This window comes from Podarcis muralis, chromosome 3, assembly GCF_964188315.1.
Source record: "Podarcis muralis chromosome 3, rPodMur119.hap1.1, whole genome shotgun sequence".
Lineage (NCBI taxonomy): Eukaryota > Metazoa > Chordata > Lepidosauria > Squamata > Lacertidae > Podarcis > Podarcis muralis.
The window spans coordinates 53,509,929-53,522,339 of record NC_135657.1 but is presented as its reverse complement, the minus strand read 5'-3'; the positions used below and the strand labels follow the sequence as shown (position 1 = coordinate 53,522,339).

At 42.4% G+C, this 12,411-nt stretch overlaps 1 protein-coding gene across 2 annotated transcripts in view; it reads left to right on the top strand.

Annotated features, from left to right (window-relative positions):
* SNX9 (sorting nexin 9) overlaps positions 1-9,474 on the top strand; it is a 35,859-nt gene extending 26,385 nt beyond the window's left edge. For both annotated transcript variants that reach the window (XM_077925870.1, XM_077925871.1), the window contains 6 exons: positions 2,241-2,371; positions 4,188-4,291; positions 4,553-4,656; positions 6,780-6,857; positions 8,046-8,122; positions 8,905-9,474. In XM_077925870.1, coding sequence (XP_077781996.1) covers positions 2,241-2,371; positions 4,188-4,291; positions 4,553-4,656; positions 6,780-6,857; positions 8,046-8,122; positions 8,905-9,024 — 614 coding nt within the window. In that variant the 3' untranslated portion in view covers positions 9,025-9,474. The remainder of the gene's footprint in view (positions 1-2,240; positions 2,372-4,187; positions 4,292-4,552; positions 4,657-6,779; positions 6,858-8,045; positions 8,123-8,904) is intronic.
* The last annotated feature ends 2,937 nt before the right edge of the window (positions 9,475-12,411 follow it).

Sequence of the window (12,411 nt, the reverse complement as noted above, 5' to 3'; positions counted from 1 at the left end):
TGCTGGTTTGTTTAAGAGCCTGCACTAGTCTTTCTTTAATCTGCCTCCGAATGCTACACTTCCTGAAAAAAGTAGATGTTGATATTTTGTTTATACTGCCTTGATAGAGTTGAGGCTTTTATTTCCATTCATTATGTGCTTGATTGGGCTATTCTGAAACCAAAGGAGTGTTGGAATATGGTCCAGTTTTTATAAAATATAAGATTAAAGTAATTCAGCATGTAATGTCGAAGGATTATGCTGTGGAAAACACTCTTCTTGCAGTGGGGCAACTAAGCTTACCACTTCTGTTCTGATTAATTGGCATTTCTTTCCATTTGACTCTCTGTACCCCTAAAGTATGAGCTTTTAAACAGATATCTTAAAGCCAGCCAGTAAAAAAGAATCTGATGTGCAGCCTGCTCTATAGCTCTGTGTAATGCTGGAAATGCAAGCAGCATACTGCGTGAGAAGGAAATTGAGCATTGATGTGTGTACTACGATGCATGCCAAGGAAGTGGAAAACTAAGGAAGTGATTTACTTTTTCCTTAGCTAGAGCTTCAAGCTTAGAATTCCAGCAGTTTTTTCTGAAGTGCACACATGAGCTTGAAAGAAAGCCATAGCAGACGAGCACATTGGGAATCACTGATTAAGATTTCGAGAATTTTTTCTCCATTATTTTGAGTATTGTGAGATTGAAAGAAACCTTATTTTCCAATCAGTGTTTATTTCCCTCTAACCTTGTTAAATGGCAATATAGAGAAATTGTATGCTTCTTGCTATTTTCTTTGGTAAATGCACTGTTTTTTGTTGTTTTTTTGAAAGTATGTTTACAGTGTTAATGTTGGCAATTAGCATATGCAAAACAAATGAGAGACTTGGCACTGCCTTTTATTTTACTGTGGCGCTTCTCACATTAATCTATTGCTTTGCAGCCCAAAGCAATAAAAACAATTAAAATAGAGTGCATGCACAGAAACACTTCATTTTTCCTTGATGTCTAGGTAAAAGTTGGATCCAGTAGATTTAATCTGAACTTTGAAAAGCACATAGAACTGAAAGAGAAAGTAGGAAACTGTGTTGCCCTTCCAAATTTGTCCTTTAGCTGTATGTACCTTTTAAAGGGAGGAAAAAGTTGCCACGCCTCAACTTATGACTAGGGGGCAGGCTGTGGTGGGGAGCCTTCAGGCTTCATGAGCACTAGGAGAAGACTTCAAGGGCACCATTGTACCCATGGGCACAATGTTACTAGCTTCCAGCATCTTGTCAAGGACTCCACTGCCTCACTGTGACTTAAAGAGAAAATTAGAGTGAATTTATAGCATGCTGCTGGGTGTGGATGATTTAAATAGAACTCTTACCCTTCCAAGGGTCAGTAACTGCTGGGATTGCAAATGGCACACAAGTTGCAATGGACTACATTACCACTGCTATTCCTCTATTTTTTTGTCATTGACCATAGCTTTTCTTTCCCTAACCTTCCATACTTACCACTTTCTAAAACAAGCAACCTAACAATTCACCACCATTATTCAAAGGGAGATTAAGTGTTCCTAAGCCAAGTGGATCTTCTGTTTTAAATTGAAGTACATCTTAAGTTTCACAGGCAGGTGTGTGTGTTATAATAAATTGAAACATTACATAGAATCTGTAAGCTGACTAACTTGCAGCTTATGCAAAACCAAAGAATTAACTCTATACAGCTTTGTGTAGGGTCCTTGAGATCTGGTGGTGATGTCCTCTTAACAGTCTCACATAGCATGCAATATGTGATCGTGTATAAGAGGGCAGTCTTGATCATCACACCTAGGTTGTAAAATGTCCATCCCCGTCCCCCCAATATACCATATTTTTCCATGTATAAGACTAGGTTTTTTACCTTAAATATAATGTCAAAAATTAGGGGACATCTTATACATACATCTCCCATTTTCTTAAATCTGAGTCCCCCCCCAAAACAGTTGGTGCCAACCCTGCTGGGTTATAGATACCTTTTGAATATCCTATTTATTTCCCTAACCATTTGACTGAGCTAATTTTAGAAGTATTTTCCTCCCTTGTTGAATTTCATGTGACTTGGATGTTTGCTGTTTGTTTTAGATTATATTGTACCCTGCTCTGGGATTTTTAGTGAAGGGCAGGCTAAAAGGCTTCAAATAAGTAAACGAGCTAAAAATTGCTTGTCTTATGTCTTATTGGGGGGGGGGGGATAGATGGCATTAAGTGTGAATGTCAGTATCTGTTACTAATTGGCCTGCAGGGCGTTTCGAGGAAGAATTCATCAAAATGAGGATGGAGAGGCTACAGGCATGGATGACCAGGATGTGTCGTCATCCAGTTGTTTCAGAAAGTGAAGTTTTTCAGCAGTTCCTTAGTTTCCGTGATGAAAAGGTATTACATTCAATTGTTTTTAATTGCTTTGAGAGAAATCGTTCTAGACAGTGCCATTAGATATGCATCTCCAAAAGCAGTAGCGAGTAGTCCCTGGTTTAACATTTATTTATTTCATAAAATTTATATACAGCTTGATTGTGAGAAAGGGGATGACGCCTATGCACCTTTTGGTGCATAGTTCAAAAGGGGATAAAATGGAACACTGTTATTTCTAGAAGACCATTTTCTCAAAGGCAGGTAGGAATATGGCTTTTTGTAGAAGCACCTCGCTTACAAACACTAACATTTTTCAAGCAGCAATTTGGTAAAGTTGTTACCTAACCTTACTTAAGTCTAAAGTACTGGTGGCTTGAGAGTGCTAAGCGATATTATATATGTATGACTAAAACAGGGGTCTGCAACCTTTAAGACAAAAAGAGCCACTTGGACCCGTTTCCGAATTAAAAAAAACCTGGGAGCCGCAAAACCGGGAAGGTGACGTCGGGACGGTGCGTGACTAACGCACGCACCGCCCCCATGTGACATCACAGCCAGTACAGCGCCCGCCACAGTGGGGAGTGTCGGGGCGCACAATGCGCCTCCTCCCCTCGCTAGTATCTGCCCCGGAGCCGCGGCAAAGGTGTAAAAGAGCCACATGCGGCTCCAGAGCCGCGGGTTGCAGACCCCTGGACTGAAACACCAAATTAACATGGCTTCCCTTCTGGAAAATGTATGAGTAAGTTTGGGCAATATATTTTTCCAGGCCAAGTTATAAGGCAAAGAGCCCCTTTATGTGCATGGTCAGGGCTTAAGCTGTTGCTGCAGTTATTTGGATAGTTCTTGTTTTATTTATTTCAGAGGATTTTTATACCTCTTGATTGTAATAAAACCTCAAAGTGGTTTACGAAAAGCATAAAACAATAAAATTACCCCCAAAAAAGTTAAAAACAACTTTTTAAAACATAAAAAGTTAGAATAAACAATAAGCTAAAAACATGTCAACATTCTACGCATCCGGATAGGCTTGCCTAAACAAAAATATTCTTGGCAGGTGCCGAAAAGAGTACAGTGAAAGAGGCCTACCTTACATCAATAGGCAGGGAATTCCAAAGTGTGGAGACTGCCACACTAAATGATTGATTTCTTACAAACGTGAAGCAAGAGTTATGTGGCATCTGTAACAGTGCCAGTTTTGCAGGTCAAAGTGGTCGAGTAGGTATGTATGAAGTTAGGCAATCTCACTAGTAAATGACCTCAGGCTGTTAAAAGTTTCATATATTAATAGGAACATCTTGAACTTGGGCCGGCAGTAAATCTGCAACCAGTGCAGATCTCTGTGCAGGGGTGTTCTATGCTGGCAGAGTCTCACTCCTCTCGGCAATCATGCTGTGGCATTCTGCACTAACTGCAGCTTTCAGATCAAGCACAAGTGAAGCTTCACATAGAGCACATTGCAGTAATCCAGTGCTAAAGTGACCAGTGAATGAGCTACACTCAGCTTTCAAATAGCTACATTAAAAATTCAGTGTGAAACTTCCCCAAGATTAAAAAGATATTTTTGCAGAAAGGAGCATTCTGAAAAAGAAGCTGAAGAATAATAGATGTTAAGTCACATAGGTGGCTGTCTGGATCACGGCTTCTTTCATGCTTGATTATTGCTTTTCATACCAGTTTTGAATTGAGGACTGGGAGGAATCTGAAGATCTATGGCAGGCCCCTGCCCTGCTCAAGAAGCGTATGGGAGCAGGCCAAAGTCCCTATGTGATTGAGACTGTTCAAGATGTCACTGCAAGAGTGTGTTATCTCACATTGCCACACTTGTTCTTTTCCCTAGGAATGGAAAACCGGTAAAAGGAAGGCAGAAAAAGATGAGGTTGTGGGTGTTATGGTCTTTTCTACTATGGAACCAGAAGCACCTGACTTGGATTTGTTAGAAATGTAAGGTGTTGGATTCTTCGTTGTCATGTGTTATTTCAAAATTGCTGTTGCCTGCTTTTTAAAAAAGGTGCATTTGTTTTTAAAGCATATTTAATCAAAAATGTAGGACTAAAATGTAGTTTTCACTTTGCAAAAGGGATGTAAACTATGCTGAGGGCATGTGGCCTAGTCAGTATGCAAAAAGAAAAAAAAATCCAGATACAAAATGTTCACAGTAGAAAATGAAAAAAACACTGTATAATTCAGTTCTTTATTATACAGTGAACAGAAATGTGATGCAGTTGGGAAGTTCACTAAAGCCATGGATGATGGAGTTAAGGAGTTGTTGACAGTGGGCCACGAACACTGGAAACGCTGTACAGGACGTAAGTGTTGGAATATATTTAACACAATGAAATTTGTCATTTCTTTTTAATGTGTTTATACAATGTGTAACAGGACTTACTTTGGCAAAAGACTAGAACTACTAGTGCAGTGTTCATGAAATGAATGAATCAATTCCATATAAAATATGCAATCCACAAAAGTGACTGTGCTTGCCTCATAAACACTTGAAAGCTCTGGTTCTGACAGACGTTGCCTTTGGAAGTTGCCCCACAGCTTATGCATTCTTATTTTTTAACCATGCTTCTTGTTTTTTTAAGATGTTTGAATAAGTTCTCAAGATTTGGAAGGGGTGTGTGTGAGTGTGTATTCTGGGTATAAAGAGCTCTTACAGAATGGTTTTTTCTCCTTCACGTGATTTTGCAATGAGCATGTGTTTATCTACTGTAGGCAACTTTATTTACAGAATACTTGGCGAACAAAATGAATTTTCAAAGCTAGTAAATGTTTTAGATCTTGGTGTTTTGAAAGCATAAACGAGCTTGCCAGAAAAGATCACAGCAGAATAAACAGAGTCATCCAACTTGGTATAGCTGGATTAATGCCAATTTTCCAAGATCCACCTTTTGAATGAATTTGGAAATGAACTATTGTTCATATTACTGGTATGGTTGTGTAGTGTGACAGTTTGCATACATGATTCATTAGCCATTTGTAGTATGTCTTTTAAAAAGCACAATTTCTCTAGAAAAGCATTTTCTGTGTGAAAGACTCAGACTGCTTAACTGACCTGCACCAAGCTGCCATTTGAAAAGTAAATACACTACAGAACTGTTTAATGTAGCCCCATAGACCTTGGACTTCAGAAATGAGTTTCCCATTAGATCTTGAGGTCACAGGGGACACTGCAAGCTTGGGCCAAGCAGCTGAAGCACTCGTATACCCACTGATCAAAGGAAATGAACTAATGGCACCAAGAGGGCAGTGCAAGTACTAGTAATCAAGCCAGTGAACGTGAAATACAGTGGTACCTCGGGTTACAGACGCTTCAGGTTACAGACTCCGCTAACCCAGAAATAGTATTTTGGGTTAAGAACTTTGCTTCAAGATGAGAACAAAAATCGCGCGGCAGCGGGAGGCCCCGTTAGCTAAAGTGGTACCTCAGGTTAAGAACAGTTTCAGGTTAAGAATGGACCTCCAGAACAAGTTAAGTTCTTAACCCGAGGTACCACTGTAAATGTGAGGAGAGAGGTGGAGAATACAGAGACTATCAGAAAGAACTTTGGCTGCCTGCCATAAATTTAGGTCAGGGGTCGGCACCTGCCGCCGCCCCGCCCCCCCGCTCTTACCAGCGCAGGGACCAACGTCCGGGTTGAGGGTGCCTGTGTGCATGCGCATGGGCGCTGCTCCAACTCGGATGTGTGTCGGAAATAGCATGTGCACACGCGTGCAGGACGGAGAAGCGCCCATGCGCATGCACGGATGCTCCTCCAACCCAGAAGAGTGCGCGGACGCACACGCTCCGGCCCATCCTCTGACGGATGGAGCGTCGACCAGCCCATCCTCTGATAAGATTGCCCACCTCTGATTAAGGTAGTGTTTTGTAGTCAGTTATTTGCTGAGTTGGCTCATGCATAATGCTACATGCAGGAATCTCAGCAAACCCAAGTGAAGCACTGAGCTTCCCCATGTCTCCTCCTGTTTATGCCAGGAATGATGGATTAAAGCAAACAAATGGTTTCATAAGCCAGCTTCAAGTAAAGCTGACTGGTTTAACAAACTATTGCTAGTAAATCAAGATCTCTGATACATGCATAATGCTAAGTCAAGCTTCTTTGAAACAAAGAAATCTCAGCAGAAGTCCTCCTCTTTGCCGCATGGGAGGTGGTGGCAGGGCGAGCCTCCCCCATGGGGTGCCTTCTTGTCACCCCCTCAAAGATGGCACCCGGGGCGCTCTGCCCCCCCCCTTTGCTCCGCCCCTGATGGGAGGATGGGGAGGGGAGTTGTATGAGATCTGTACTGTACTTCACTTGGGCTCATTGAAGCTCATCTACGTAACCCTGCATAGCCACTAAACACTAGCACTGCTTTTAAACAAGCTCATTGCATTTTTCTGGCTTTACCAGATTATATCTTAACGTTAAATCCTTTTTTTTTCTTTCAGCATTGCCCAAGGAATACCAGAAAATAGGAAAAGCTTTACAGGGTTTAGCAGTGGTTTTCCATAGCAGTGGTTATCAAGGTACTTCATTCTAGCTCTGTTTTGATTTGTCTTTCAAAGCAACTTCACCTGTTTCTAGTATTTGGGCTGCATTAATTGGATGAGCTTGGAATAAATATTTTGGGTTTTTAATGGACTAAACTTCCTTCAAATGGCAGGTAAGATGAACATATGAAAAGAGCTTACCTATCAGGCGAAAGACTTACCTAGTCCCACACGCTGTTCTCTTAGTGGCTACCAAGATGCCTATGAGTCCTTCCCTGTCATGCTCCAATTTATAAGGATTAGATATTGGGGTTAAATACTTGTTTTAAGCAAAGGCATCAATATTAGAAATACGATTTATTAATATAATCTCTGTTTGGAGAGTTATATTGATGGACAGCCTCTCAGACCAACTCAATCACTGGCTCCCTTCTGATTTTTTTGCCAGACATGTATTAACCACACATTGTGTATTGATACTCAGGCCTTTTCCACACACCTGCCTCAGCTGTTTGCTTCTCATCTAGCTCCTCAACAGCCTTTCCCTAACCGATAGCTAACTCCCAACTGTCTGGAACATCCAGTTAATTGTTGTGACCCAGAGCAATCAGACTAAAATTACCTGATCCAGGCCCTGTATAATGAAATCTTAAGCAGCTATCTCCTCTCTCCAGTATCAGCTCTGCAGGCTTTGAACTCTGTTGCAGAAGTCACAGAACATGTTTTCATTCCAAACATAAACATGTTTACAGCATTTCTTTGCAACAGTAAACAAAGAATAGGTGAATTAGACTACATGAAAGCCCTGCTGTTTTGCCCCAAAACTTAATGTGCCAAACTAAACCCCAGCCTTGTGTTGATGTGTTCAGCAGAAACATTTGAACATGTGTGGCTAGGGAAGGATATGAAAAATATAAAGATGCTATCATTTAATTTTGTCATCTTAGTCCTGATAGTTTTCTAGTTTCAAATTTATAATTACTGGTATAATTAAAGGCAGTTTATTTTTCCTCATGGATTGGTTTATTCTTCACATTTGAAGTAAGTCTTAAGTAAGATTTTTATATTAAGTATTGAAGTATTAAACCTTCTACTATAGAAATCACTGCATGTACCAACAAACATTTACTTTGAAATGTAGATGTTTCTATATGTCCCATTTTTGTTTGTTTCAGTGACTCATTTTGACGTACTTGAAAACCTCTGTGTCGCATTTGTTTTTAGGAGAGTCTGACCTCCATGAAGCAATAACAGAAGCAGGAAAAACATATGAAGAAATTGCCAGTCTTGTAGCAGAACAGGTATGTCATACTACTACATTTTGGGGGGAAGTCCATGGGTGAGTCCAAATGGAGCAGGTGTTTGCTTACATGGTGAGCCACCTTCTTCTGAAGCAGGTTGGGGAGAAGAGAAACAAGAGGTCATGTTGTACAAGTGGGCAAAGCTCACTGGATGGCTGTCTCCCTAGGAATGCATAGCATACTTTGAGTGATTATAAAGGAGCTAAGAATTTAGCAAGAGTTGGTGATTAAAAAACACTTTGAGGTCCCCCCCCTTACAATCAAGCAGTATATAAATGTTACAAAATAAAATCTACCACCATAGTCATGGTATGCAGAGGCCTGCTTCTGTATCAGTAAATGAATGGGAAATTTGTGTGTAACTGGGAGCTGGGCATGCAACTCCTAACCTGCTAGCTCTATAAAGTGCAGGGGGCAGGGGCTAGATTCAGCCACACCAACACATGATTTGCAGGATATGTGCCTCTTTCTAAAGGGCCATGGGCAAAAAAAACCCCTGAAATCTTATACCCCCTGTTGTATTAAAGCCTATTTGTACAAAGATTGGGTAAAATACAGTGATTTATGTTCACTGATTTTATATTTGAATTTGCTATCTTTTTTTAAAGTAACAATTTCTTACATGTATCCATTTGCAATTTGTAGATGAGCTGCCATTTTTCAGCACTCAAAATTTCATGGTCCCCTCCCCATTGGTAGTCTTCTGATTTTCAGTTTAGATGTGGAGTTTGTAAGACCTATTGTTATGGAGTCAATAACTGGATTTCCCCCCTCTTTATCAGCCAAAGCAGGATCTTCATTTTCTAATGGAAACCAATCATGAATACAAAGGATTTCTTGGTTGCTTCCCAGATATCATAGGTGCTCACAAGGTAAGGAGCCTTTTTCACCATGACTTTTAAAGAGGTGGGTGCTGCTTATCATAGTGTAACTTATGCAGACTCTCGGTCTCTTCAGGAAAGGAAAAGGGGTCTTGCTACTACCTAAGTTTTGGAATGTGTGTATTTTAGTTAGTTTTTGTATTTGATTGGTTGCTGAAGTGGATGGAAGTATTTTTCCTGCTTGTTTTTAGGGTGAAGGGGTGTTCTGCCTGCCCTTTTCTGCATTGTTTGGGGAATTGCTTTACACCTTGGAGGTTTGGCTTTTGATGTTTGCTTTTTTTGGTTTGGGTGTATGTGTTTTGTCTGCAGGGTGCTTTTTTTGCAGGGGGGGAGCAGTCCTGAGCACCACCAGTTTTTCTACTGGGAAATGGGTATTTTGTGTTTCCCACAGCAGGTTCTTGGATTTCCAGATGTGCCTGCAGACCAAGAAAGGTTGGGGGTTCTTGTCCTAGGGCAGGGGTCAGCAACCCGCGGCTCTTTTACACCTTTGCCGCGGGGATCCTCGGGGACCCTGAGCAGAAAAGCAGAAGCGCCAGAAAGAGGAGGGGGATGGAGCTGGGCAGCCGAGCCGGGCAAAGCAAGGCGGCGGCGGCGGCGGAACTCGAGAGGCGGCGGCTGCTGGGATGGAGGAGGAGGCGGCGGCGGCCAGAGAAGGGCTGCTGCTGCTGCCGCCGCCGGAGGGAAGTTCTGCCAGGCGGCTTCATGGCTCATAGCTTCCCCCGGGGTAGGACGGGCAGCGGAGGCGGCGAGGGGGAACGCTCTCCCAGGCCACGCTCTCCTCAGCCCCGTGTGCGAGGCACCTGAGGCGAGGGAGAGAGAGAGCACGCACGCTCGAGGGAAATGGCGGGGCGGGGTGTGTGTGTGTGTGTGTGTGTGTGTATGTGTGTGTGAGGGGTGGCGGTGGTGCTTCGGGATCCTTTTCCGTGCCTTGCTTCTGAGTGGCCGCCGAGTTGAGGGAGAGCATCTGAGGTGAACCACAAAATGGGCCCGCCCTCCCTGTCAGGGAGGAAGGGGTGAATTACGTCAGTGACGAGGAGGGGGTCCAGAGGTAGCCAGCAGGTGCCGTGATGCAGCATCTCGGCCTCGGAGAGAGGCGGGGAGCACGAGAGCAATTGCAGAGGGAGGGGGAGCTGTTAGGCACCAAAATCCTGCATGCGGGATTTCCCCCGTTCTCTCGTGCCTATGCAATTCCTGCCCTTCTTCCTTCCCCCTCGAGATTTGCTGCAGAGACAAGCAAATGAAGAAGAAAGGGAAGAGTATTAGCTGACATGTCCCCGGATCCCATGGAAAGCACCACAGATTCCTTTGCTTACCAGCTCTTTTTATTTTAAGTTGGCTTCAAACCTGTAATTGTGTAGGTGTATGTATGTATGTATACATATACACACATAAATATTCATATCTCTTCCCTCTCACCTTCTTTTCACCCAGTTTCACTGGCACTGGTTTATAAATGCTGCTATGTAGAAATGATGAGAAAGTTGCACCAGCAGAAGGAATGGATATGAGCTGTTAGCAAAAAGAGAGGGAGTTGAACTGCAGGGAGGGACAGACACTTTCCTATGTATTAATTTGTATAATGCCCTCTATGCACATGGTGCTTTGCAAAAAATGGATATGAGAGGTACCATACCCCTCTTTGCTATCTGAAATAGACTCAGGGAAAAGAGAGAGAATGGGGGAAGGGGAAGAATGTGTGGTTATTTACATTTGGCTTGTTTTGCGGCTCCCAGTTGTTGTTTTTCTTCGGAAACGGGTCCAAGTGGCTCTTTTTGTCTTAAAGGTTGCAGACCCCTGTCCTAGGGTATTTGGAGAAGGGGTATAGCTCAGTGGCAGAGCATCTGCCTTGCAGGCAAAATGGCTCAGCTTCAGTCCCCAGGTGTGGCTGAGAAAGATTATCTTCTGAAATACTGGGGAACCACTGCCACTGAGTTTCAACACTACTGAGCTAGATGGTCCAGTGGTCCGACTCATAACAAGGCAGCTTCCTGTGAAGACCAAGATTAGAAAGCCTGCATAGAGTATGTGTGCACTGTATAGTTCTCACACTTGAGGAAACCCCAAATAGTCTCTGTGGTTTATAAAGTGTGATGGAAGCTGAGAGCTTCAGTCTCTATTTTGAGAGGACTTTCAGGAGCACTTTTCTGTGGAAGAAACTATTGGGGAGCAATTCAGCGTAACATTATGGAAATTGTTCCATCAGTGCAAGCATATCACATTGCCAGATGAAACAATCCTCCCTCTCCTCCACCTGCATATGCTGTTCTAGGGGTTTTCCTGACCACCCAAAGAGCCAGTTGAGAGGTTGGCAAGCTGAGAAAATGCTTTTGAGCTAGCACAAGTCCTTAGTTGAATCTAGCCTTAAGACATTAAATATCCACATAGACAACCTCTAATTTTGGTTGATTATCTGCCCCACAAAACCCAGGCATTTTATTCAAAGTCAGGCTGATTACGACAAGTTAGGTGTTAACAGTGTTGTAGCTGTGTTGTAGCTGTGTTTACCCATTGTGACTGCCCCCTCCAGGATACATGAAAATGGCTAAGCATCTTTAGTGGCTATGCTTTAATGTATCTTAGTAGCTTAAATTTAAACTTAATTTTGAAACTACTGATGGCAGATTCATAGTCATCTGATGATGACCTGAAACTACTGCCCACTGCCTTTCCCAAGCCAGTTTTGCAACAGCGCTGCTTGCTGTGCAGAGGATTGCAGTTCTGCATGCATAAATAGCAGCACAAAACTAGTGTACATTGCAGCTTGGTTTTATAGTTCCCATAGCATGCCCCATGATTGTGTGAATTGGTTTGGAGGAAAATTAAGTATGTGGTGGTTGATCCTAGCATACAACACTCCTCCTTCCACGCTTTGTAAATTCTTGAGGGAGGGGAGGGAGTCTTAGGAAATAGACTTCATTTAATACAGTAGACAAATACTGCTACAGTTCCAGAAAGCAAGTGAAAGGGATTCCTTTCTGACTACACACACAGAGAGACGGAGGGGACACCAATTAATTCAGACAGGTGGAGAAAGCCTCTTCGCTCCCTGCACCCCAAACCATATAAACATCACGTATTTGTAATGTGACTAAAATTATTCTTAAAATTCCCTTTCACCAATCCCCTTCTATCCCCATTCCCAATTAACAGGGGAAACCATGTCATTTAAATGCAAAGTACATTTTACCTTGTAGTGCATATGACATGGTGCTTACACGCTTCAGCATGTTTTGTTTATCCTGTGGGGTGATTTTGCTGGTAGCAACTAATTTATCACTTTCCTTCACTTTTTCTATTGCTCCCTGTTAAGACAAAACATCACATAAAGCATCAACGGAAAAGCATCTCAAATTAAATTAATTAGTTTCATTTGCCTATGTTGTATCTGCATTCATTCTATTTCCTAAG